This window comes from Larus michahellis, chromosome 1, assembly GCF_964199755.1.
Source record: "Larus michahellis chromosome 1, bLarMic1.1, whole genome shotgun sequence".
Classification (NCBI taxonomy): Eukaryota; Metazoa; Chordata; class Aves; order Charadriiformes; family Laridae; genus Larus; species Larus michahellis.
Genome location: NC_133896.1, coordinates 102,212,224 through 102,240,054, shown reverse-complemented (window position 1 = coordinate 102,240,054; position 27,831 = coordinate 102,212,224). Strand labels below are relative to the sequence as shown.

The following is a 27,831-nucleotide window of genomic DNA, read 5'->3' as shown; positions in this document are numbered from 1 at the left end:
CTTCTCCTTGGTTTCATAGCAGTGAAATCATCTTTGTGCAAATCGGAAACATTTGACCTGAAGTTAGGAAAGACGCACAGCTTTGCAGCCCAGCAGTGAGCGACACAGCAGCTCAGGACTCTTTGGTATGTGACCACAAGGAATTTTGTCACTTTTACTTGATAACCTTTTTCCTACTGTTGTGTCTTCATTAGAACATTTATCTGTATCTCCTGTTGAAACATAGTGTGCTCATATAATGATAACACATACCACTTTTTAAAAGTATTTATTAGAGAGGATGATATAATGCATTGGTCTTCTCGGTGGGTTGGAACAGATTAAGCTTCTTTGTAGAAAACCGTGCTCTTCTCTCATCCTAATTCTGTAACATTCTTAGAGCTGATATCCAACTGCAGCCAAAACACACAGAATAATTATCCAAAATGCTAAGCCTGGTCTTTCTTCATGACAGCTATCACACTGCTTTCCATTAAGGAAACAATGTTAGAGGCTTTTATCAATATAAATCAGGAGGTGACTAAATACCGGTCTCTCTGATAATATAGACTCAATGATCTCAAAGGTCCTTTCCAGCCATGAAGATTCTATAGAAGATCCCTGTGATCTTGAACCTGCTTTTGGGTTGTGTATCACCCACCATCTAGACTAATGTTTCTGCAAGTAGCAATTCTGAATAGTAATGCAGATTGGAAAGTTGATTTATATTTCAACACTTTGAAAAGATGTTCACTTCCACTCTGGAAGCAGAAAAAATATTATCTCTACTGATTTAAGACATTGGATAATATATCTCTCCATGCCTTTAGCAAGATGATGGTTAGCAGTGAATTCGCTACCGCTGATTGATCACACAGATACCTGGCAGTTGTGAACAGCCATTAACGCTTCAGTTAAGTGTTTCGAATGAGACGTGACAACCTGGCTATAGATGCTACATCCTGACAGTACAGGGACTGAATGGTAGTCAAGTGAGTCCCTAATTAGCTAATTCACTTTACTTAGGAAAGAACATATAACAGTACCCAGTTGGCTGTATTTGCAGTATTAGCTGTGAAAAAACTGAAGAGGATATCTTGCGAAGCACAAGCTTGTGTTGTGACCCAAGAAGTAATTAAGTGCTATAAATATAGCTATTATTACACAGCTGATATATAAAGAACTGGAAGCTAGTCACTTGGCAGCTGTGAATTCTTACCCAACTGTCAATGCAAACACTTTTTTGATAGGGTTGTTAATTTTAGATTAATTGATACATAGAGTCACATTGCCATCTAGAGACCGCATACAGATTTTGAACATATTTTGAAGTATTTATTAGCCTACTTACATTTAATACACTACTCCCCGAGAACAGTGCTTTTCACTGAAACAATGGCTTCCTTTGTGGTTATTAGTATTCAGTTTTGAACGTGGGTTTATCATTTGCCTTTGTGGGTTTTTTTTGAAACCTGATCTTCAATATGAAAATGCAAAGACGACTGGGGATTGGTGGAAGCAGGCTTAAAAAAACTAACCTAACAATCAAACCCAACTCCTGAAGTATTCACAACCTGAACCGCAGCAGTGCAGAGACGCACCAGAAGGCACTACGTGCTCTCAAACTAATGCTTATGAACTTCCAAGCTAATGGAGGTGGTATATGCTCTCCCTGGCTGTAATTATCGGGGTGGGGTTTAAGGCTCAGATAGGAAGTGCTTTGCGTTTCCAGCCTTGCCGGTAAGGGTTGTGTCGGGAAACCTGTCCGCTCGGCACTGGCTAACACGCTGTTTCCAAGCACGCGGCTTCACAGCTATTACAAGGAAGGGGATGCTGCAGGCACAGCGGAGCGTTACTTCTGCTCCGCTCCTTAATTCCTGGGGGAACAAGCGCTTGGCAAAAGCAGCTTACCAGAAGGACCGAGGCAAGCAATCTGGGATGAGCGATGGAGAGAAGCAGCACATTTTAATTTTTTTAATTAAACCCAAGAGGTTTAATTAATGTCCTGTAATGACAAGGAGCCAGTCTGAATTTTCCTGAGACCCAAAGCATAAATTGACATCTGCCCCTGAATATATCCACCTGCACCTGTGCTGGAAACTTTGGGATTCAGGTGGCCTCAGGGTGAAGAGCCAGTGTCAGAAGCTGGGCAACATGTCTATGTAGATCTTCCACTGCCATAGTTTGTGCAATTCATTCAGGCATCCAAAACCAGTTGGATTATGTCTCTTGCCTCTGTGGAGAAGATAGATACACACATTTCATGTAAACTCCAAAAGGGCAGTGAGGACCCACAGAAGTGCTGTCATTTGTGCTTACACTTCATATCCTTGGTGTTTTGAAGGAGAAGGGAGAATAAGGTTTGGAGGCCCGGAGGGCAACTCTACTGTACTGGCAATCTCACGCTCAGCCCTTCTCAGTGGCTGTAAAGCTATTTCAAAGCTGAGATGATGGCTTCCTCTGACCCTTCTCGATTCGTTACTTTACACTAGATGCTTGAATGCATGTCTTCTTTGCATACTTGCATTCTACATGCAAATTTAAACTCTTTTTTTTCTTTTCTTTTCTTTTTTTTTTTTTAAGCAGAGTGTAAAAGGAGATTGGATAACTGTGTGATAACGATAAAATACTGTGTGTGTTGCAGAAAAATCACTGGCAGGAAACATTGGCCCTATCTGGATCCTGATGTCTCCCGAAAGTATGTCTCTACATCTTCTTGAAGAAATTGTTCTTCCCCTGGCGGAAGGAGACCCCGCTTTTTGTTGCTCCAAAGGGTGTTTAACTATTATATCCTCATCTCACTATGTTTTTTCTGTCTCGCAAAAGGGTTTTTTCTCTTCTGGAAATGAAGACAAAACAGTGAGAGAAGCTTGACAATTCCCACAGCCAGTCCTGGATTACCTTTCTGCAGGAAGAGCAATTGTGCATACCTGCATCCAGGGTCTGCCAGGTGGTCGCTATGCAGAGGAAGTCTCAACCCTTTCTGTGAGTGCTGATAGACTGCCTGTGTTGGGGACATCTAGGATTTTGTGGCCAAAGGAAGTCCTTGAGAAAGAGCACACTGCCACGGTTGCTGGCAGCCCACGGGGCAGCCCTGCTCCTCCTGCACCATCGCAGCGACGTCTCTGAAGAAACCAGCTCCATGCTGAGATGGGTGTGCAAAACTCTGCCTTGCTGCCTTCTGTTCCTGTTCTTAAACACATAAGAAAATTTATTTTTTTTTTTTTACCTCATACAGGAATGGAATGGGGCATATTAAAATTTGGGGGCTGCTGCAGTCCTCAATCCAGGGAGTAAAGTCAAAGCAAAAGGGATGCAATGTATTTGGGGTTATCCATCACCACCGGACACATGGTGCCGTGCACCCTTCAGCTTGACTCTTTCCTGTGATGAGGAAAAAGCCCCTTCCTTTTTTTTTAACTCAGCTGAGTGAAATGTAGAAAGGGGAAAGAAAACGACAGCATGTCCCAGTCAAAATATGTAAGCAAGGGAGCTCCGAGAAAGTTTCTCGAGTTCAGTCTAGTTTACAGATCCTGTTCCCTCCTACTCCTTCATAGGACTAGTCTTGGAATGGCAGAAAAACACTTCTGACTTTCTTTAGGTAGATATATAGATAGATGTATATTGCTTAATCATAATACAGTAATACAGGCATATATACTCTTTGTTTTGTTGTTTTATACCAGTTAGTTTGTTGGTTCCTTCATAGTTTCTATACATAATTTAATCATAGTTTAAAACAAAGAACCAGACAAATTCTGTAACATTACCCAGTGTGAGAGACTGGAACCTCAAAATAATTGTCTCAAAGCTTGCTTAAGTTTCTGCAAATCGCCAGCAGGCTTGCGGGCTGATAAGCTTGTTTGTGTCTATTTAGCACCTTCTGCAGACCATTCTTTTGTTTACCAGTTACCACCCAAGATTGCCACCAGCTGAAAAGGGTGTAGGCCTGTAAACCCCAAACTTGCTAAGGCATGAAGACCGTGCTGAGCCAAGTGCTGCCCAAGCAACAGGGAGCAGGAAGAGCTCATGCGGCGACCATGTCAAACGATAAATAGCTGGGCAAAGGCTATCGTCACACTGATTGGTCAAGCTACAGACTGATGTGGACTACAACTGGTACGGTTGACCCACCACAATTTGGGAACCGGAACCCCCACCATCATCATGACTTGGGAACCACGGATCAACGAGATGCTGCTGAATTCCAGAGGACTGCCAAGATGTCGTCGGGCCTGTGGTGGTGACTATACTCTTGCTGTGCTCCATAATACTGCTTCTCCTTTCTGCCTTTCCTCTACTTCCGCCTTTACTCTATCGCTCATCTCAGTGACTATTGATGGGGAATAACAGTAAACCTGCAGTGAGTGGCATCTGACCTCGTTTGTGTCTTAATCTCACACTTGGAATCATTGCGAACCTCTCCCAGGCCCAATGGAGTCGGACTGGGGCATAACACCCAGAAATCTGTTTTCTTTCCCACTGTGAAAGGAATTTCTTGCATGTTTAGGCGTTCCAAAGTTTAACAGTTGAGTGCCTTTCTAAAGCCAAAGTCTACAGCCGAAGTCTACCCGCTGTTTGTCCAATATTAAATGTAACCATTGCGTACTTGTCTGTAACAAGCCGGGTGAGATGTTATTTAAATGAAAGTTGTTGAGGAAACCCACAGAGCTCCTTTCTGTTTGACAGGGCAATTTGTTGAATCGCTTCAATGTGACAAATCAGCGTGACAGACCTATATTTTTTCAGCAGTCAAAAAATAACTCTAAGCTAAAGAAAAATGCCCAGCATGTAGTAAAGCGAGGGCTGCGGAGCAGAGGGGTCTAATTGGGCTCTCTCAGAGGGTGCACAAGAAACAGGATCTACTCAGCAGTTTCCTGATAGCTCTGTTAAAAGTCACTTTATAGTTTGAGATTAATAATCTTCAAATTTGCAGGGAAGCCTGTGGGTAAAACCTCTTCTTTTTTTTTGCTGTAAATCCAGATGCTCCCCATGCAGGGTTTTACAGACATGTTCCGGGCTTTCTTTGTGGGGACAGGGATGGTCCGGGACCCACGGCTGGGACCAGGCAGGTCCTGCTGGGACCAGGGTTTCCTACTGGGCCTCGATGGAAAAAAGCTCCGGGGTCCAGGTCGCACCCCCCTGATGGCACCCAGGACCCCCCGCAGCCACGCCAGCCCCATGGGGAGTGCGCTGGGGGCCCTTGCAGTTTGTAACTGAAAAGTCTGCATTGCATTTTCTTTCTCTCCGTCCTAGTTACGGTGACAGAGCATTTGGGGTTTTTTTGGGCATCTTTTAAGCGGTGTCCTGTAACAATTTTTTTTTTTTTTCTTCACAGGTGAGAAACAAGGTCCCTGTGAATTCACATCCAAGTATGTGTCTTCTCTAGATGGCAGAAGCGAGGCAGTGAGCTGCAAGTAGGACGGACTCAACAAACCAGAACAGTGAGCGCTTGCCACGCTTTTAGTACCAGCATGTCAGGTTGCAGAGCCACGAGCTGAGACGCTGGGAAAACCGCAGAAAGAGGTTTGTTTTGCTGCTTTTTAATGGAGAACATCTGCATACATGGATTATAACAGTCTTTATGTGATCACATATTCTTATCCTTCTCCCCTTTACAGGAGTTAAGTGAGCTTTGTTGATAAACTCCCAGATTTCCAAAGAAAAATGGAAGCGTTCGTGCCCCTAATTTTCATTCCTGCTTCCTTCTTCATGATTAATTTAACCAGTGCAGTGGAGTTATTTTCAGAGACACCAAGTCAGAGAATCATTTCACACAGCTTTCATGCTGTGAAATGGAGCATTTGGGTTTGAATATGAATTTGATAGTAGCAACAGTAGCAGCGGGAAGCTTTATCTGCCAAAGGGAGCCAAAATGAAACAGAACTAAGAGCTCCATCAGCAACAGTTAGTGAGTTATAGCTGTGCTGTCGTAGTTCAAGTCCTTTCTTTCTCCCCACTTAATCAAGTGACAGAAAAAGTGTTCCTGCCTGGCTCGGCAGCTCAAATCCAAGCATGCCGTAAAAACGTAAAGCCCTTGATTAATGTTGGCCTCTAGTAATTTGTGTCAAAAAGAACAGAGGTTTGCTAAGTAGCCCGGGGATTTAGAAGAGCTAATTTTGGCTGAAGAGCTATACTATAATCTAGTTTCCTAAACCTTAATCTGTTTCTTTGCAAAATAATGAAAAATAGTAGAACACCCGTTAGGGGTTAGGGGGAATGTTTCTCACTGAGACAGGAAGGTACATTCACAGGTAAACGGTAAGTTGCCAAAGTGATGCTCTTAGGCTCTGAAATCCAGAGAACAGGTGGGAATCCTCACATGGCCCCCACTCAGGTTACTTTTGGAAACTGACCCTGAAAGAGAGAAAAGTTCCTCTGCTCAAAGACAGCTGTGCTGGAAAAGATCAAAACTAGCCACATGAATTTGATCAGAGAAGCTGAAACAGTGCAGGAAAACCATATTGCAGTGCAGTTCATGGGTTTTGTCTACATGAAAGTCATAGTTCTAACCCTTCATACTGCTCTAACGAATCACTTGTATGATCAATGTTTGCTTACACATCTTTAAACAAAATAAAGTTAAATCGTCTTTAGATACTTTCCCCTTTGTATTATTCTCTTCAGCCCTTGATCGTTTTTAAGGAAAATTGGATTTTCTCTCACTCACTCACCTCTTTTTTTTTTTTTTTTTTTCCTAGTTCCCCTCCTTTCACTCCACCAGGGGGGTGCAAACTGGACCCCGGAGCTGTTTTCCATCAAGGAATCTTAGCAGCAATCTGTAAGTGATAGACACACTAGTTAAATTTTCTTCTTGAATTTACATCATGATGATTTTTCTTTTGTTCTAAAGCAAATCCTGCCATCAACAAATATCACAAAAAAAACCTTTGTACCCAGGCACAATACATTGCAAAAGTACAGACCGGCATAGATACCATGCTAAAGTCGTGAATTTTGCAAAATTAGATGCAATTTGCTACTATAACGGTATTTCTTGCAAAAACCTTTATTGGTTCAGTTTGTACAGTAAGCCACAGTATTGTAACTGCTTAGCAACATAGCTCAATGAGAACTCAAATTTTCAGGAGACTTAGCTAGAGCTCAGCTTTCTTTCTGTTTTCTTATCTTGTGTTTTTTGCTATCGGTCAAACGACAAATGACCCATCGGCTTCCTGCTTTATCACACCAGCTGTCAAGCACACTGGCTTTGCTTCTAGCTGCTTTTGACCACAGCTTTCAATCTAACCCTGATCTCCCACACCCTCCCCAGTTATTCTCTGAACACTTAACTCTCTGAACACTTAACTCTCAATGCTGTCAAGGGACCTAGCTCTTCCCCAGATTTCCTATTCTTACATGAGGCGCTATCAAGAGCTTTGCTGCGTTAGAGCTGCAGCCAGGAGAGGTGGTAGAACCAATATATATCTCAATAATAGGAGACGTCGCTATAAAAAGACCCCACTGAGTTTTAAACTGACAGAAGGAAAAACTAAAAATGAGTAAAGGCAACAATAGGGCAGAAAACAAGTTAGAGTTACGGTCACCCAGGACTTGGCACCACTGCAAAAAACGTTACAGGTCTTGTTTCTGTAACAGCTGCTCCGCATAAGCAAAAGTAGCTGACTATCTTGCTCTTCTCATCAAAAGATTTCTTCACTTATAGGCATCAAATTTTATAGAAGTAATAGCCAAAGTGGAGTCAGAGAAAAACAAAGAGAACAATTGCAAGAAAATGTGAATTGTGGGGAACTACTGAAGGAAGTGGTTCCATTTAGGGAAGAAAACACAAGACTGACTAAAGGATATAAGTGTTCTGACATATAGAAGACTTCTAGGAAGTGATAATCTAGCTTTTTTTTTCCCTATGCATGGGTGGAAGCAGGCCAAGAGGAAGTCTCCGAGGGAAAAGAACTTCACTTTTTTCCCCCCTTTTCTAACATCTGAAAGTTAGTCACTGTGGGAGGCTATCCTAGGAACTGTGAAATCCCCTCCAGTGGATGAGGAATAAAAAACAACCTAATCCTATTTTGGAGCAGAATAAAATAATTTTTAAGAGCAGATTCACAACAGCCACAGCTTGGTTTGGTGTAGCTACGATTTCAGTGATGATGCCCAGAGGCTCAGCCTGGCGTGACTGCCTCAGCCACTGAAGACCCACCGCTTTGGGACATCCCTGTCATTTTACCTTCCCAGGCCTCTCATCACAACCTACACAGAACTTGGAGCAGTTCTCGGTCTTTTTTATCTCTGGAACGAAAAGCCCCTGTTGCCAAAAACTGTCCACAGCATGAATTAGTGTGGCTTCAAACTCTGTCACCGCTATGAGGACAGCCAACGTGAAAATGAGCTGCACATGAGAAACAAGACCAGGCTCACCAGCTGTGGTTTTCACCAGATGGGGTTACAGCCGTTTCCAGGAAAGCACTCCTCTGCACGGACCAGAAGCCCCGGCTCTACCCTGGATGCACAAAAATTATTATGCCAGGCAGTATCCTGAATTCACTGAGAAAGACTCTGCTCCTGTCTGTCATGTTAGGCAACACCCCTTCCAGTTCTTCTCTAGCCAAACGAGAGCCTCTGAGATACCAGGCAGTCTAGAAATTTCTATACTGAACAGTGGCAAAGAAACCCAGGTGTTGCACTCCCTCTGCATCCCCCTGGCCCATAACTGAAATACACACAGATTTTGTCACCGTCAATACCATCAGCTTGTATTTCTGACTACTCAAACTCAGCTGAGACGGCAGCCTGAGTATGCAGGTTTGTGTAAGCTAAAAACACTTGCTAAATTTGTTGAGCCAGGAATACTTGTTAGGAAATGCTTGCTCAGAGTTTACAGCTAAATTTGGCCCACGGAGGTATATTGTTATATGATCCCAACATACATGGCAAAGATTCGACGCTGTGTGATACAAGCCATGGTGAGGCTCGTGGTGCAGCTCTGCGGTGGCTGACACAGACGTCTCCCACCTATTCATTTATGCAGCACCCATCAAAAGGTATCCCAGGCTGTGATCTGCAAGTCCTCTTTTGTCTTTGCCTTGCATTTTTGCCCTGGATTAGCACACCCGTGCCAGAGCAAAGCATCTATATGTATGTGCACGCGTGCAAGACACAAGGTGTCTGGCCACTGAATCATGTTTGTGGTTTAGTGACAGACCAGACCGTATTTACAGCCTCTCTCTTCTTTCTCCCTCCCAGACCTCTTTCTCTGGTATATTTCTATGACTTCTGCTTTTAAACCAAGCTGCTGTTTTCAGCTCCACTCGAATACTACAGATCGGTGAGGTAAAAGGAACGTATTAATTCCTGGGTGCCCTGTTCTATCAAACACTGTCAGGGAGCTCTGGAAACTGTACTGCCTTGACATATCCTTTAAATTCTCAGCTCTGCCAAAGCTGTGCTTGCATCATGCACAGTGCACAGGCAGGTTTTCTGTCTCTGAAGCTGCTGTTTTACAGGTAGAACTTCTGCCCAGGAATATCACTTTTTTTGTTTGAATAAAGAATAGGAAACCCTAAAAGGAACTAAATATCCACAACTGCACAACCCCTCCCTCTTCACCCCATGATGCTTTCCAAGGGGACAGATTTTTAAAACGATGATCTTAGATGAGCCAGAGCAAAACTCTAATCTGGCCACATCAAACATGTCCGTGCCCCAGCCTTCAGCCGACAGAAATACATCAGATACGGGACCATGCTTGCAAACAAATGGAATGCGTTGCACAAAATACACCATCTGACTAGTGACATAGGAAATTTCTTCCCTTCCTAACAGGAACTTACCATGATGGTTGCAAAATGTGAGTTGTTGCTGAAGTTTTACCAAAGCTGGCTATGCAGATGCAGACCACTAAGAAAACACGTGGTCCCAGTTTCTGACTCGGTGCTGTGGTTGATGGGACAGAAGCAGAAGGAGCTGGAGTTTCTTTTTCTCCTGGAAAGCACAGCAGAAGTGTTTCTAAAGAGGAAGAGAGAAAACACTTGGTTTTGTCGTAGGCAGTTGTTTGGTAGCTGCACAAAAATAGTGAGGAAAGCAAACCTTCCTCAGCAGAGAAAGCTATTGAGCCCATGGTGCTTTCTCTTAAAATGAAGTCGGTGGTTTCACCTCCATTTTTCTGTATCCAGAGCAGAAACTAATTCTTTAAGAAGCAGGTAAAAGGGTTGGCTTCCTTAGACACAGAAGTAGCAATTCATCACCATCTAGTGCTGCTTGAGATGCTGTAGTTAGTCTGACTGACCTCCATCTGGGTCCATCTGACCTCCCACCTCCAAAAGGTTGTGGGTCTCCCCACGCCAGTCCAGTGTCACACCTGCCAGCCCTGTGCGGCTATCTCAGATGTCCTAGGGTGCCTATTATAACACTAGGTGCTCTTTTAGACCTGCGAATATACACTCTCAGAGAATTTTAGAGGTGATTCAGTTCGGTGGTTTTCAGACTTGGAAACTAGGAAGGCTACGCAGAACATCATCAATAGTAGTATCTAGAGTTGAGTATTAAGCTCAAAATTTGTCATTTTCACCAGTGTAAGCACCATTGCTCTGATACCACGTGAGCTCAGTAACTGCCCAGACCATGAAGGAGGTTACATGTATTAGTGATCATGTGTGATAGTATCTTTCACTACATTCAGTTATTTATTACCAAATCTACAAATCTTTGGTGTCTGTTCCAGCCCCTTTTATTTACGCTAAGGCCTTCTCCCAAGTCTAACCCTTCTGCTGTCCTTGTTTCGTTTTTGTTAAAAGCTTTTTCTATTTGGCATATTGAATTATTTTATCACAGGCTAACTTCTTTCTCTCCTTAAGATGTGTTTTTCCTTTTCAAATCTTCTTTCTCAGTATTCTCAAGCTCCTGGCAATTTGTCCCCTTCTTTTTCTTTCAGTCCTACAAATATTACACAAATGGATATTTTTTTCATTAATTGTCTGATAATCCTTAGCTATTTTACCCTTCCCTCAAATGTAGCTCCTGATTCCCATTCCAAAATTTCTCATCCCATTGAGACTCTTGAAATTGTTGCCTCTTGAAATTGTTGCAAGGTCTCTAATAAATTCACTATATTTCAAGTCCCTTGATTTAAACTCTCCTTTATGTCTCAAATCCACTTGAGTATTTTTTCACTTTCTTTTTTGAGGTCCATTGCTTCTTCCCTTTCAAAGTTTTCTCAGTATTCTTCCTGTCACTGCATTGTCTTGCTTCTTGTTCCGTTTCTCCCAGTCTTCCCTGTTGCTGCTCCTGCTGCTCCATGTAGAATCCCCTCTCCACGCTTTGTCTTCCTGCCTCTGGCGCATTTGCTCCATCCAAACCCTGCTCTCGGCTTTCCCTTGCCTTATGCCCGTTGCCTGGGTCTCAGTGTCATCTCAAACCTCACTATATCTTTCCCAGAGCTAGTTCAAGACTTCCGAACAGCGTCGATGGAACAGAAGTGTGCTGACTTAAGGACCAACGCCAACACTGCACGTGCCATTGGCAGGAAAAGGAAAAGGCTGGGTAAGAACGAGCCTGCTGCTACCACTGTTACCTGAGGAGGAAGGTGGTCAAGGCTGTGGATGGTGACCGCTGCTGAAAGGAGACCCCAGCCCCCATTTCTCCTCAAGCACTTTCTCCTTCTCAAGGTTGGGTTGGTTTTTTTAATCATCAGAGAAGCACTCTACTAAGTGGTCAACGGGCAACGTGTGGCTGCTCTTTCCCTTTACGTAACTTCTAGATTCAGATCTGAAACTAGAGTCTGAAACTTCTAGATCCAGTATTGAAATTACCGTCTTCTGTTTGTGCGCCTAGCTAATGAGGTCTTTAGGGAAAATTGTGAAGAACGTGTAGTCATTACGTTCCTGAAAAAGGAATTTACAGTTGTTTCCTATCTGCAGAGGAGAGAGAGCCTGCCTGAAGCAGGGCAGCACTGACCAGCAGCTACCCTTCCTTTGCAAAGCTGGGCTTCCGAAAGAGCCACCCACCTCACAGTACCTCATGGAAATCTTTTATTTATAAGATGCGTAGACAAATGCCCCAAACAGTTTTAACCCGTAGGAAAATATAGGTGTATTCGATAACAAGAAGAACATTTGCCACATGCTCTTAATGATGCTTGCAAGGTGAGGGGGAGTATTTTCCCCCCACTCTCACTGCCCCCTTGGGGAAGGGAAATTTTTCTATTGGTAATCTGTGGTCACTGCAGCACAGACTTCAGCTTTAGCTTCACCTTGGACTTGCCCTTTTTTATATTTCTCTCTTAGGGGAATCTTGTTTTCTAACTCCCTTAATTTCTTTGACACAAAGGCATACCTTTCTGCTTTATTCCTGAACTCAGATGCCATTTGGAAATGCTCTTAGTGTCATGCATGATTAACTTGCCGTTAAACACGCTAATGTTCATATAAGAATTTTGTGGGTATAAAGTTGTGAGAGTAAGAAACATGAAAGTAACGGCTGCGTGCACAGCACAGCTGACCTTTCTTACTAGTGCTCAGGCAGTATTTACCTTTTTTTTTTCCACAGGATGTTTTTTCCACTCTGTGGTCAAGATGCCAGTGGTCACTGTACCTCACACTTGGTTTCTCTATTAAAATCCTTGTGTAGTTCTACAGCTTATTTTGACGAACTCTGTTTAAACTTCTCCATGAACAGAGAATTGCGAAGTTTTTTCTGGAGCCTTCCATGCCTTCACAACTGAGGCTGATCAAGACATCACAAACACTCATTTTCTTTTCTCAAATTCACCTATTGATTTTGAACAATAAAGACAAGAGTTCCTATAGATAGTGTCCTCCTCACCCTATACAGTCCTGACGTGTTCCTGTAGCATAGCTCAATCTATGGCTTTAGTGAGGTAGATGACACACAGAAAAATAATAGTCACATGAGTGACCACCCCCACCATCATAACTGATCCTTTATCATACTTCATTTGCAAAAAGGGAGGAGAACTGAGATATTGCCAGCAGCATGCTGTAACTCTGGCATTTCCTAAGTGCTGAGTACTTGCCATCACAAGTTACTTGGAGTTTTGTGAAATTGAGGAAGATTTGTGAAAAGGAAGGTGTTCTTTTCCAACCTAAATGATTCTATGATATGATTCTGTGAATATCAAAATGACATCTTTTGCCATTCCCTTGTCTTCTGTGTGGATTATCAGCAAGGTGAATCCTGGAACTGCACCACACAGGTCCTATGTCACCAGTACTAATGGGGTAAGTGGGAGTAGTGGTGTCAGACTTTACCATCTTGAATGGAAATTGCAGGGGTCATTACCTTGGTGGGAAGGGTCACCAGCACAGCTTGGCAACATGGAAATTATGACCCATCACAAGGACTTCATAGTTCAGAAAGAGTTAGCCCTAGGTGTCAGAGCTGGGAGGTGAATGTGCAAACAGTATATTTTGAAATCAGGAAGACCTTTACCAGTGCCAACGCTCATGTATCTGGACTCTGTTTTGAACCTCGAGAGCGGGCTGTATTGCAGGGGTCCCAGATACTTCTCCCCTCCTTTGAGTACTCAGTCTCTCCTGCCATTCTTGCCACCTGAGTCACTGCTTTCCCCACATCTTCAGGTCCTCCCTCAATTTGCTCTCCCTCACAAACGCTGCCCAGCCTGGTTCTTATCTTCTGCTTCTCCAGGTCTGTGTGCTCCTTCCCGGTCCTTGGGAACCCCTGGGTTCCAGCAGGGAGAGTATGAAATGCCTGGGAGAGCATCTCCTGTGGAGCTGGGCAGCATTTCCTACATCAGGGAGCAGCAGTTCTACACGTGGCTGTATCCTGTCCTTGTTGAATTGACGGCAGCTTCCCAGGGGTGGCAAAACACACTATCCGATCCCCTTCTCCTTCCTGCCGTGTTTCCTAAATCATGGCACAGAGACAGCAGAACTTCATGATAAAATAGCTATACTTTAAAAATAAGAAAGCGGGGGGGGGGGTGGGTGGGGGGGGGGGGGTGGGCACGCTATTTGCAGAGCTTCAAGCAACTTTAAACATAAAAGTTAACTTCAAAATATAACTATGCTTAGGTGTCAACTTAGATATTGCATAGCTTCAAAGCTATTGCCCAACTCAAATGTCAGTTCTGCTGATATAATGTGGCAAGAGACTCTTCCCTTCTGATGTGGACTGTGACCAGTGTAGGCAAACCATTTCCCATTTCCTGCCTTTGTGAGCTGTAAGCACAGGCCGATAGCTGATTTCACTACAGATAGGTCCGTGATAACAACACAGATGAACTCGTGTATGTACTTAGCACTTCCAATTTCAGTTGTCTGCAGACAGCTGCATTTGGAATAAGGCTTCTTTTAATGCCACGCTTCTGCCTTTCTCTGGAATTGCTTTGAAAGGCAAGAGACCTTGTTTTCTTTTGTCCATGGAGTTCTCATTTTTTCATGGAAAGATAACAAGAAGAGCCTGTGAAGAACTGCTGGTCAAGAATGGGAAGAACGGTAGCTATTTAATACGAGAGAGTGAAAGCGTGGAAGGAGCACTGTGTCTCTGTGTCTTGTAAGTATTGATGCTAATTTTTTTATGAGTTCTCGATCCAAAGACAAGTGTTCATCTTCTCTAACATTAATAGTTCTTCCCTAATATTAACAGACTTCAAGGGGGTGTGTATACGTATTCAAGTAATGCTGGTTGCCTTAGGCTTCCTTGTAGTGAGTGGTGAGAGCGTGGCCTTTGCAAAAGACTTTTTATACAACAAAGGATAGATGAACTGTAATCTGCTGATGCTGGTCTCTCTCTGCAGACGATAAGGGGAGCCCAGAGAAAATAGCTTAGCCTGCCAAAACATGGTAAGAACCTTACTCAAAGTCACTGCCTCTGTAATGATGCGCAAATAGCATTTTAGCACTGCTGAGACCCTGAAAAATCTCACAGGTTAAAAAATAGTCCCTTCTTCATAGGCTTTCTATCTGATGAAAGTTTAGCCTTGTGCTTCAAAGGAATAATAGCTGATGTGAGAACATAAACTGAGACAGAAAGCTATAAAGTCCTGTTTGAATTCATATGACAAGTCCGTGGACAAGACAGGCATAGAAAATTGCTACTTCTAGTACTTAACTTTAATTACTACCATTAACATTTTATTATTTTCTTTTCCTGTAGGGAATAGTAATTTTATTTCCCTTTCAAGAAGCCCATTTTACACTTTTCATATATAATTGATCTGTTCCTAATGTGTTTAAAGTTTATAAATTAGTAACTCTGAGTCTTTGTTTGACCCTATGAGATTTTACACTCTCCTTGAGGATGTGTTTGAGTATGACATGAAAAATTTTTAACACCACATTATTATTCAATTCAATTAATTCAATTAATTGAATTAATTCAAAAATATCAGCAAATGTTTTTACAAATAATCAAAAATATGTTTCTTTTGAAATAAAGGAGAAGGGAGAAAAAGAGAGAGGGGAGATGGAGTACTATGGTGTTGGTGGGGAGAAGTAAGGAGGTCCGTGAAATGATAGAGTAAGGAGAAGAGAAATGGCAAGAGGGGGACAAACTGAGCCCGCGGGGAAGGAGCTGCAGGAACCTGCTTTCAATATGGTGTGGAAGGAGACAACATAGCGGGAGCGGGGAGGGCAGGGACCGTGGGAGAGAAAGGACATGTACACCCTGTCAGAAGGGACAAATGGGGATCCTGGCACAGAGGAAGAACGGCAATACTAGTCCCTGACGTGGGAAAACAGCTGTTGAGATCGCACGCAGTAGAGGCAGATGAGAAAGCAAAGGCCTGCTTAGGTGTGTGCAACGAGTTTCACCCACTGATGTAGGAGAGGGCACACCTACACAGGACATCATGGGCAGGTGCAAGCTGACATAAAGGTTAAGCTTGGTGCCACGCTAAAACAGTTGCTTTCCCTTTCTTCTTTTTCTTTCTTTTTTTTTTTTTTTAAGGGCAAAGCAGATCTACCTTGTGGTATTGATAGCTTGCAGACGTACTTTTGTCCATCAGCGGTGTTCTGGGCAGGCATATAAAAAAAGCATGTGACTTCCAGCTAGTCTCTCTGGGGTTTTAGTGTTAAAAACTGCTAAAAACTTCAGTGTATTTGACTAACTTGTGCATTAACAAATGCAGTTTGTTAACGTAGTTAAATTGTAGAAGTGCCAGCAATGGTATAACAGATACTGTCTTGGAGAGGTGTAAGCAAGGGTTGTCTTCAGATAGCAAATGGGATGGATGGTAATAGTGTGTTGGCTCGGAATTGTCTCGGAGACTGGACTGTCTGTCAGTGGTTGCTTAGGCAGAAGGAAGCTGTCCTAAAACTGGAGGCAATCAACACTGGAATCCTCAGTGCTGTTTCAAGACAACTTTTGGATTAGGATTGCATCTCAAAGCATTGCTTAGCACCTAACATAGTTGATGCAAAAAACTGATGCACGCTTCTCAAATTAGCACATCCATGGGCAGAGATACTGACCCACTTGCGACAGAAAACAACTTTTTTTGTCCTCTACTGATCGGGGTGTTGGGGGAGGGCACTCCCATGGAGGATCTGGGAGTCAGAATGATGGGATCAGTTCAAAAGCATCTCTTCTGTAATCGGGCAGGGTGCACAGCTCTGCTGATACATCTTCCTCCACAGCAGACTGTCGCTTTCATCCAAAGCTGTCGCAGGTCTCTGACAGTGCCTCAGTCTAGACCTACTGCTTTTGCTACTGTTCTCCTTACGGCTCACCATGTCATTCTACCAAAAAAATCTCCTCTCACCCTGCTATTCTGCTACAGGATCTCCCCTGTGCCCAGACCAGGCGCTTTATTAATTTGTACCATATGCAGCTGTTGGTAAGCTTTTAGTAGTTAATGCGGACAGAGAAGTTCCCATTTTAATGGTAGTTTCATGTTTATTCAGTAAAAACTACAGTAGACAAATAATATCTAGGCAGTAACCTTTCAAAACTTGGATGACAGGTAGAGAACAAGTTTCAGAAATTATCATCTTCTGGTAGGTTTTTTTTCTCACTTCTACGTCTATGTTTAAAGAATGAACATCCTTCGGGTTGGAAGGGACCTTAAAGATCATCTAGTTCCAACCCCCCTGCCATGGGCAGGGACACCTCCCGCTAGACCAGGCTGCTCAAAGCCCCATCCAGCCTGGCCTTGAACACTTCCAGGGATGGGGCATCCACAACTTCCCTGGGCAACCTGTTCCAGTGTCTCACCACCCTCAGAGTTAAGAATTTCTTCCTGATACCCTATCTAAATCTACCCTCTCTCAGTTTGAAGCCATTACCCCGTGTCCTATCATTACACTCCCTGATAAAGAGTCCCTCCCCATCCTTCCTTTAGGTACTGGAAGGCTGCCATAAGGTCTCCCCGGAGCCTTCTCTTCTCCAGGTTGAACAACCCCAACTCTCTCAGCCCATCCTCATAGGAGAGGTGCTCTAGCCCTCTGATCATCTTCGTGGCCCTCCGCGGGACCCATTCCAACAAGTCTATGTCGGAGTTGACCAGGCCACGGCTCTTCTCCTCCCTGCTGATGGCGACACTGCAGTTCTCAATGACGTGTGTGCCAGTCCTTTGCCTGCAGTTTATTCTCATGTTGACGTTTGCACAAAGTGGTTTCTTGTACTGTGGAGCAATTCTGCTGGTGGGGAGCAAGGACTTAGGCATCCTATGGAAGTAAGGACTCTTCTCTTACATGGCACCTGCAGTGGAGTTCCAGGCTCTATTTTGTGTTTTACCGCCTCAGAACAAGTAATACATGTTCCCAGTGACATCCAGCCCTTTCTGTATGTATAAACTCGAATAATTTTCATTGCTTTGACTTACCAGATCTATTTTATTGGAGCTGTAGCATTACAAAACTCAGCATAGGAAATGCACCTAAGAAGCCAGAGGAAAGCTCAGGCAGTTAGCTGATGTGGAGGTGAGCTGGCTGGACATGCTTTATCAAGACCTATGCTAAAGCAAAGTGCAGTGACTGCAGATTGAACAGAACATTCTTACCTACATTTCCCATACCTGGCCTAATTCTGCAGGGCAAAAAAGAGCACCATAAATTTGGTCCAAAATCAAACAGATCTGCATAGCGATGCATAGGGGTTTAGGTCTGAATGAGTAAGGTATGATAAAGTAATATTTGGGTTTCTGAGGCTTAAGGAAACAACATGCATGACTAATTTTGGCTAACAGAAGATTAAACACATGACTTAGAGAATCTTAAATATTTTGAAGGCTCCAATATATGAATCAAATGGAAAAATGAAGGCTCCAATATATGAATCAAATGGAAAAGTGAAAGTATATATGTATAATGGATGTTATTTAGCATGAGGTATTCCTTTAGATTTGTTTCTTTGCTTTTAGTCTTTCATTGTATTGCTATTTACTTTAAGATACAAGCAAACAAGCAAAACCAAAACCTGGCTGTCAAGATCAGCTGTAGCAGTCTAAGCAAGTTGCAGTGGTCTGACAGTTCATGAAAAGCATAATGTATACAACAATGTTTTTCACAGGTTTGAAAACCTCATCTACACTTACCGTATCTTCAGGGAACGCCAAGGATATTTTAGAATACAGGTGAGTAACTCTCATTTCATCTGTAAAGATTGCTCTAAAGACCACTGTCCTGATTAAAAAAATTAATACACAGGAACACATTACCTTAGAAAGTATTTCCAAGTTTGCTTTCTTCTCTACTCAATTCTTGACTTTTTAATGTTATACTTATTGCATATGAGCTCAGAAGTAGCTATTATCTTTGTAGAAATCCCTTATAACCTAAGTGGATCTGTTATTTGTTGATGAGCTGCTTTCTGATTTGACCATTTCCTTTTTATAGCATTGAAGAAAAATCTATCACTTTCATTATTTGCTCCTGCTCCTAATTACCTTTATTATTATTACGATTTGAAAGCTCTGCTATTGCATTCAGCATCTTGTAGGGGTTTTGAATATTGCAAGGATGGTTTTGATTTAAAGAGACCTATCTATAATTCTCTGCGATTCCGGGGCACCTGAAGTGGTGACCCCAGATAATGCTGCTCATTACTTGAATAAGCATAAGAGCAGACTGGATCAGTCAAATCCCAAGGCAAGGTGTGAGGACACTTAAAAAGCTGGTTCACTCCTTTGCTTGTAGTAGGGCAGTCAACAGGACTGCCAACAATTAAGTAGCATTTAAGTGGAATGAGGAGCTCACTCCATAAAGAACGCACCAAGCTCTCATATGCTGGTAATTTCGTGCTTATTAGTGGTTTGGACTGAATACAAAAGACACAATTTCCCATGAAGAATTGAATGGTTTGTTGACAAAAAATAATCTATTTTGGACTATAGCCACTCTTCCGGATTTTGCTGTCATGCCTATCAACAGATAACTCCTCAACACTTTCTGTTTCTTCAAACGCAATTTTCCTTACAAGTTTTTGCCAAAAACGTGAAAGAAGGGTTCTGTTCTTCAAAGTTTTAAGTCAGATTGTTTTGTCTCTCTAAAATAATATACTGAAATAATATATGGATGGTGGAAGGGAGATTGTATAGGTGTTTTTAAGGGCCAGATTCATCCCTGAACATTCTAGAGTGCGGTAGGTTGACCCCCGCCAGCAGCTAAGCACCCACACAGCTGCTCCCTCACTCCCCGCTCTTCACAGGACAGGATGAGGGGAGGAGAACACGAAGAGCAAAAGTGAGGAAACTCCTGGATCAAGACATAAGACAGTTTAAGAGCTGAAGCAAAGTTGTGCGTGCAAGCAAAGCAAAGAAGGAGTTTGAGCACTACTTTCCACTGGGAGACAGATGTTTAGCCACCTCCTGGAAAGCAGGGCCTAATGGTTATTTGGAAAGACAAGTGCAATAACCATGAATGTCCCCACTTTCCTCAGTTTTTATTGCTGAGCACAATGTCATGTGAGATGGGACATCTCTTCGGTCAGTTCAGGTCTGCTGTCCTGGCCGTGTACCCTCCCAGCATCTTGCGCACCCCCAGCCTACTCGCTGGGGGAGCAGAGCAGGAAAACCAGACAACGTCAATGCTGTGCAAGCATTGTTCAGCAACAGCCAAAACAGGGGTGTGTTATCAACACTGTTTTAGTCACTAATTCAAATTACAGCTCTATACTGGCTGCTACGAAGAAAGTTAGCGCCATCCCAGCCAGACCCAGCACACAGAGGCAGTGGCACCCAGTCCCACACAGGGCTGAAGGGAAGCTAAAGGATGCAGAAAAACAAAGAAAATAAAGACATGTTTCTTTGTCACATAGCAAATGAAGTGAAACCAAAGCCCCGTTCACGTTCATCGACCAGTAGTAGAACCCTTGCTGTGACTAGAGCTGATTAATGTGCCTACTGTCTCACCCTCCTGAAGTCACCAATGTTGCAAAGCGTACAGGTCACTGGGGGGCTGTGCCATGGAAGCCGTTCCGTACAGCTGTGTGAACCCGCACGTTAAAAAGCAGTTTGTGAGAACGCTGTTCCCCAGCTTGGGAGTGCCATCCTCTGTGCTCGGCCTCAGGACCCTCTAATGCAAATCACAAATCTGAGACAAATCATAAAGTCCTGCCCAAAAGTGAAAGCTGGCACTGGGGACTTTGATATGGATCCTCAGACAGGTCCACTGCCTCTGCAGCTGTCCTTTGCTTGACAATGCTGACCTTTGTAAAACGTTTGGCTTCTGCTTGTCACATAGGTGTTTAAATCCAACATTTTAAGTGAGAAATATGTTGCCCCTAAACTTGTGCTCTAACAGCGGAGGGAAGTCTGTAACGCTGTCACTCTTCCACGCTGCTGCAGTGGACAGCTGCAGCACACATCCGAGCCGGTATTTTAAACTGGTGTTCTTTTTTTTTTAAAGAAAAGATGGTGAGGGAGATTACACTTGGTGCCATAACCACACCAGCAAACAGATGTCCCCAGTGTTTTAAGGACAGCAGAATATCTGTCACCAAATCTGTTTACAAAACAGCTCCTCGGTAAAAAAGAAACAGCCTACCATTCCTTTCATTTAGAGAACCCTATGTGAGGGGCAATTGCAAACGAACTTTATTTTCCTTTCCTTGCAGACTTCTGAAGGTGTCCCAGAGACGATCTTCAAAACATTAAAGGACCTAGTATACACTTATGAAAAGCCAAATCAAGGTCTAATAACAAACCTTCGCTACCCCGTAGAGAAACGAAAGTCTTCACAAAGAAGCCAGAGGTTCAAGTCGGGAAAGGACGACATTTATGACGGTGAGAAATTTGGTATCTCTGCCTTTGTGGTGTGGTTGGTTTGTTTCTTTAAGATGACTTCACGGACAGGTCTGTGGTGAATAGTTGCTACTGAGAATAGTTGCCGAGACCAGCCTGCATGGACAGAAGTTCAACATCCTTCTTTCTCTCTTATGTTCACTGGAAAAGGATTATTCCCAGCTGACAGATTACATACCCTCAACAACTGCAAGTTAACAAATTAAAATTGCAAGAGATACAGAAGGCAAAGCATGATGTTGCCCGCAGCTCACCCTTCATGGGTGTTGATGCTTCTAGGTTAGGGAAGGCTGAGGACCAGTTTTACCCAAGGTGCTTCTGCCAAGCTGCCAGGCCCCTGCACTGCACTGGGAGTTGAGGTTGTCTTTTACCTTCGTTGTCCAGGTTTGAAAGCTATTTTTATACCAAAATCTAACTAGGTTATTTTTGAGATGCTAGGGAAGAAAAAAAAAAAAAAGAAAAGGGAAAAAAAAAAAAAAGAAAAAAAAATCCAGCTAGCTTGTGGCTTTTTGAGATTTGTATTAAAACATGATTAATTTTTTAAGTTAGTATGTTGAAAATAAGACGCATATAGCCTTGTCCTCAGAATCACAGCTTTGGAACCAGAGAGTTCAGTCTCTGGTTTATCTTCTGCTAACTTACGTTCACAAGTCCCAGGTATAACATAAGTATACAATGTTTCTACCTGACAGAAATATTATGCAAATGGTATGATAAAGACGGAGGTTTTCACAAAGTGGTAGACCATGTTTTATAGTCCAAGGTCAACTTTATGTCCTTCATTTGGGGAGGATGAATAGAGATACTATTAGTAACTTGCAGATGTACCACATCTGCTCTAAAAAAAGGTTTTTATGGTATCTTGTCATTGTCACTCCAGGGAGATGGAAAATACTGCAGTAGCATGGATATATATATTTTAGGAAAAATCAAGTGTAATACGTATTTTATTGTCTGGTCCTGCAACATAAACTTGTCTAGAAGATGCACAATGCCCTGGGCTGGACTGACAGGGAGGAAAACAAACACTTTCATTTCACTATCAAAATGTTTGTGGTTGTTATAAAAACAAGGGCTTTTAGAAATAATCAAATCAGTTTGGAATTATTGCTGTTCAAATTTAATTTAACTTTCACTTACACCGCAGACCAAACGTCCCCCTCAGACTGCCATGTTACGTGCTCATGGGGGGAGTTTTGGTTAATGTCGGGATGGGTATCTCCCTGAAATGCAGGCATGGCACAGAACCCCGCGGTGTTTCCCAAAGCAAGCACCACATTCATACGGCCTGGTACCTCGTGTTGCACCAGCAGCTTTGCAGCACATGCAGGACCGAGTGCTCCAGTGCAACCAGTGGAACAGCACATGGGACCGCGGTCACAACACTGGTTGTTGGACAGTTTTGAACGTTGTTTTCTAGCCCAGGAACAGCTTGTCTGAGAGTAGCTGCTGGAAGAGACAGTAGGAGATCATGGAGATTGAGTCCTAAGCGTTCAATTTCTGCCTTTCTGCTATCTTCTCAAAAAACATAATACATCCAACAAGGTCTAAGAGAGAAAGCTTTTTTTTCAGGCTCTCCTCCCTCAGTTGGGAGGAGAGCTTCTCTGTTGGGTATTTATTTAGAGAAGAAAGACTGTATTATGCTATAGTCTTAGCTATCTATCTCAGCTCTTGATCTGATTTACTGAGTAGGGATGATTTCCAACATTTGAGTGTTTCTCAGGAAGAAGAGGTCTCAGGTGGATACAACTGTTTCATACAGTAATTTACAGAGTTTGCTGGCTCAGAAAAGACAACATGGGCACAGAATCACAGAATGGCAGGGGTTGGAAGGGACCTCTGGAGATCATCTAGTCCAACCCCCCTGCCAGAGCAGGGTCACCTAGAGCAGGCTGCACAGGAACGCGTCCAGGCGGGTTTTGAATGTCTCCAGAGACGGAGACTCCACCACCTCTCTGGGCAGCCTGTTCCAGTGCTCTGCCACCCTCAAAGTAAAGAAGCTCCTCCTCATGTTTAGGTGGAACTTCCTATGCTCAAGTTTGTGCCCATTACCTCTTTTCCTGTTGCCAGGCACCACTGAAAGAGCCTGGCCCCATCCTCCTGACACCCACCCTTTAAGTATTTATAAGTGTTGATAAGGTCCCCCCTCAGCTGTCTTTTTTCCAGACTGAAGAGACCCAAATCCCTCAGTCTTTCTTCATAAGAGAGGTGTTCCAGTCCCCTAACCATCTTCCTAGTTCTACACTGGACTCTCTCCAGCAGTTCCCTGTCCTTCTTCAACTGGGGAGCCCAGAACTGGACACAGTACTCCAGATGTGGCTCACGAGGGCCAGGTAGAGGGGGAGGATGACCTCCCTCGACCTGCTGGCCACACTCTTCTTGATGCACCCCAGGATGCCACTGGCCTTCTTGGCCACAAGGGCACATTGCTGGCTCACCTGGAGGACCCAGTCCATTGGGTACGGGGCTTAAACATTGGCCCTGCAGTAGCAGAGCGAGCACTGAGAAACTAAACTGGGCTGTTGATACTTGTCCAGCAACACAGCCACGGGCCGTCCTTGCTTACCCTGGGCTTTCAGAGCAGCCACGTGCAATGACATCTTCTTTTTCGTTTGTTTGTTTGTTATTGATTTCTTTACAGAAATTGATGACAGCGATTACATCACTGTCTTACCCTGAATGATCTGCAACCTGGTGGTTTGGGAAGCTGCCATCCCAGCTGTGCCACAGCACAGGAGATGAGCTGCGGAGAGCTGCCAGCTAGGCATCCTCTGCCGTGCATCTCTACCTCAGGAACCGGCGCCTTTGGCGGACTGGCAGAGCAGTTGTATTTTCTCCCAGTAGATCCAGTACAAGCTGTGATACATTTTTGTTCAGCAATAAAAGAATTAATTTTTATAAGACACATGCATGCATATACAATATATATGGGAGGGGGAAGGGTATCTGGGTGCACATCTGTGTATTTTGATTTTTTAGTCAGCCAACTGTCCAAGATGTCTACTGCTAAAATGAATAATCTGTTAGAAAGCCACATTATAAATACAATAAATGAATTTGCATAAAGCAGTAGTTTATGGCAGACCTGATATCTGTTGATAAAAATGATACATAATAAAAATTCTATTGAATGATATGATGCTTAAAAACCTCTAAACTCTTATTTTGTGCACAATTCATGTTACTTCATTGCTGGATAAGTGGATAGTGTTTCAGCTGTGTCAAGGAATACCACCAGTATTACCCTGTAGTTCGCAATAATCTAAATTAAAACAAAAAGGCTTTGTTAAATCCATGCTGTAAAGGATTAATCAACACCATGAAAATGCTTTGAAATACTTTTAATATCAATGAATGTTTCTGGTGGTTTACGAGATGAGTGCAAGTTCTACATGCATGGTGGTATGAACATATCCTTTTTTTTTTTTTAAGAGATACTGTACTACATTTCATTTGCTACTGCCATTAGCTCTGTATCGTAATGTTGTATGGGTTTTGTTATTTTTCAGGGTAAGAATTTGCTTTAATCTTACCCCTCATTTTAAATATTTAATATATACTTTTGTTCTGAAGGCGGCCTGCAACTAGCAGCCCAAGCCAGAACTCGAATGTATGTCCTGATATTCTCAGTTGCTAGTACCAACCCCCTCTCCATTCGTGATCTTGAGGAAGACATTTATATTTGTTGCGTGTTTGTTTAAGATATTTCACAAATTATATATGTATTTTCATGGGTACTACTAGTTAGATTTCTTTCTTATTATACCAGTATTTGGCATATATATATACACACACACAGAGACACACACTTACATATATTACCAGTATCTTATATTACCAGTATTTGTCAAAGGACTTTTAGATCTTTCAGTGCTTTGGACGTCATTATGAATTTAGCAGCGCTAACAGTTTTTGGCGCCAGGCTGAAATGGTACTTGTAGCATGAAGAAGACAAATAAGAATATTAATTAACTCTGGCATTGCCAAAAATACTAACATATGTGTCCAAAAATCATGAATAGAAAAGAAAGTAGTTATCCACGAAAAAATGGTACTATCGGAGGGAAAAGAAACAACCCTTGCCCTGCAGAAGTGCACGCACTGGTGTGTCTCTTCATTGGCAGAACTCAGCACCCGCCTGGGAGCTGGTTATCTCATGTACCAGCCCCAGCAGCTGCTGCGTCAAGACATCCCGGCTCCAGCAGCCTGACTTCTAACAGTACGGAGCACTACAGGTTTTCTGCAACAGGAGTCTCAGCAGCTCTGTCAGTCAGACTGATGTTCAGCCTCAAGAAAAGGCCGAGTGACGAGGAATCCCCGGCCGAGCCTCATCACCCTTACTACCTGATTCCTGGTGGCTGAACAGACTGTTACTCACAGCCTACCCCGGGCTGTGGGGCTTTTGGGCTGGCAGTTGCTCTGGTCCAAGCGCTGCGCTGCTGGCAGCCCTGCTTTGGACTTGCATTTACAAAGCCGTAGTGGCTGCAGCTCCGGATGCTGCACCCAGACCTGAGGGTGCATCCAAGCCAATGACCAGATGAGCTCTCAGGCATTACCTCCGAGGTGGTCAGCAGAAGTACTGCTTCAGCAGAAGGAAAAGAGGTTAATACAAATATTCCTACACTTCTTCACAGGCCTCCAAGATTAGGAATAAAGATCTGTGCATCAGTTTCCAAAAAGTATTCTCAAACCCTTCAGTCACTTTCCAACACCCCAAAAAGCCGTTATGTGTCTGCCTATCCGTGCAGCGGTGTAGCAGTGAGGAATTACACCAGGCTGGAGCTGAGCGCTGTGAAGGCGCAAGGAGCAACTGTGAAAGCGCCTTGGGGTGCCCCGGGCTGAAGGGGCAGCTCCCGGCCAGGCCTAAACACACGTGGGCCAGTGGCGGGAGCAGGGGGTGGGGGCGCGCAGTGGGGCGTGGGGCACTGTGCGGGCTGTAGGGAGCCTGTACCCGAGGGCGATGGTCGCTTGACAGTGGCCCGGGGGAGCACCGCGGGTTCGAGGCCCACCGACACCTTTTGCCCGACCGCCCGCCCACCGCCAAGGGGTGGGGGGCCACGATAGGACCACAACCTCCCTCCACCTCCTGCCCGTGCTCTTTTCTTTCTTAGGACACCGCTGCCCGCCTCGGCCACAAGGCCACATGGCTGCCTCACGCTCACCTGCTTCTCCAGGCCACCAGCACTCCCAGCTCTCTCTCTCTCTCTCTACACGGCTGCTTGCCAGCAGCTCAGCCCCTCACCTGGGCTGGGCCATGGCCTTAGTCCTCCCTACGGGCAGCACCCGACGCTGGCCCTGCTTCAACTTCAGGAGCTCCCAACTCTCCAGCCCGTCCAGCTCTTGCCGAACGGCAGCACGGCCTTCTGGTGGCTCAGCCACTGCTCCCGGGTTTGTGTCAGCAGCAAACTCCCTGAGGGGACACGCTGGCCCCTCATCCAGCTCCCTGAGGACCATGGTGAGGAAGACTGGGCCCAGGACTCACCCCCGGGCAACACCGCTAGCTACAGGCCTCCAACTAGACTCTGCGCCGCTGATCCCAACCCTCTCAGCTCGGCCATTCGGCCACTGCTCAACCCACCGCACTGTCCTCTCCTCTAACCCACGCTTCCCAAGCCTGCCTGGGAGCATCTTAGGCGAGACAGTGCCAAAAGCCTTGCTGGAGCCCAGGTAGACAGCGACCACTGCTCTCCCCTCATCCACCCAGCCAGTCCTGCCACCACAGAAGGCCACAACATTGCTCCAGCGTGACTCCCCCTTGCGCAATCCCTGCTGACCACTCCCCAGAACCTTCTTTTCCTCTACCTGCTTACCGATGACAGCCAGAACGAGCTGCTCCATCACTTTCCAGGGAGGGAGCTGAGGCTGACTGGCCTGTACTTTCCTGGGTCCTCCTTCTTGCCCTTTTGGAAGACTGGAGCGACACTGGCTTGCCTCCAGTCCTCAGGCACCTCTCCTGTTCTCCAGGACCTTGCAAAGAGGATGGAGAGCAGCTTTGCAAGAACTTCTACCGGCTCCCTCAGCTCTCCTGGGTGCATCCTATCAGGGCCCATGGATTTGTGCATGTTGAGTATGCCTACGTGATCCCTAACCCCATCCTCCTCGACCAAGGCAAAGCCTTCCTTTCTCCAGACTCTCTCTTACCTCTAGGGCCTGGGATTCCTGAGGGCCAGCCTCAGCAGTAAAGACTGAAGGAAAGAAGGCATTCAGTAACTCACCCTTGTCTGCATCCTCTGTCACCAGGGCACCCGCTTCATTCAGCAGCAGGCCCACGTTTTCCCTCATCTTCCTTTTGCTCTTGAAGAAGCCCTTATTACCCTTGACATCCCTTGCCGGATTTAATTCCAAGTGGACCTTCCTCCCAAGTGGGCACTTCGCTTTGCCTCTCACCAGCGCCTCACCCGCACCGGGGCCAGCCCTGCACGCACAGCTTGTCCTTTTCTCCTCAACGAGACATTAGCCCCAGCCAGGAGCCTTTTTACCCCTTTTCTCTTACCTCCCCTGCCTACGGGAGAGGCCAGACAGCCGCAGGCAGGAGGCTGCTGGCTTCACACTCAAGCGGTTCCACGTCCTAAATTTCTCCCACTTCTCCCTCAGATGGTAAAACCCCCCAGAGCCGAGCCCGACGCACCCACGACGGCCGAGGCACACGCCACAATGACTCCGCCCCTCTGCCC

At 44.5% G+C, this 27,831-nt stretch overlaps 1 protein-coding gene and 1 long non-coding RNA gene across 3 annotated transcripts; one reads left to right on the top strand and one right to left on the bottom strand.

The window, feature by feature from the left end:
* Window positions 1-632: 632 nt before the first annotated feature.
* LOC141747260 (uncharacterized) lies at window positions 633-27,827 on the bottom strand. Its single transcript, XR_012588645.1, has 5 exons — window positions 27,373-27,827; window positions 9,771-9,945; window positions 8,359-8,440; window positions 6,654-6,758; window positions 633-3,171 (listed from the first exon to the last, which is right to left on the bottom strand). It is a non-coding gene; the product is annotated as an uncharacterized LOC141747260 (long non-coding RNA).
* On the top strand, window positions 14,161-24,920 carry SH2D1B (SH2 domain containing 1B). Of its 2 annotated transcripts, none has more exons than XM_074572834.1 (4): window positions 14,161-14,469; window positions 18,427-18,490; window positions 20,971-21,139; window positions 23,799-24,920. In XM_074572834.1, exons 1-4 carry the CDS (start codon window positions 14,336-14,338, stop codon window positions 23,834-23,836), a joined length of 405 nt encoding a protein of 134 aa, XP_074428935.1. In that variant the 5' UTR covers window positions 14,161-14,335; the 3' UTR covers window positions 23,837-24,920. The 2 variants fall into 2 exon arrangements, with proteins under 2 accessions (XP_074428935.1, XP_074428936.1); XM_074572835.1 differs by lacking the exon at window positions 14,161-14,469 and adding an exon at window positions 15,446-17,700 and having other exon boundaries at window positions 23,799-24,158.
* Window positions 27,828-27,831: the final 4 nt, after the last annotated feature.

Excerpts from the sequence above, each read along its gene's own strand:
- SH2D1B (XM_074572834.1), top strand. The coding sequence starts at position 14,336 with ATGGAGTTCTCATTTTTTCATGGAAAGATAACAAGAAGAGCCTGTGAA. Across the intron at positions 18,491-20,970 it reads AAGGATATTTTAGAATACAG|ACTTCTGAAGGTGTCCCAGA; the intron begins GTGAGTAACTCT and ends CTTTCCTTGCAG. Across the intron at positions 21,140-23,798 it reads AAAGGACGACATTTATGACG|AAATTGATGACAGCGATTAC; the intron begins GTGAGAAATTTG and ends ATTTCTTTACAG.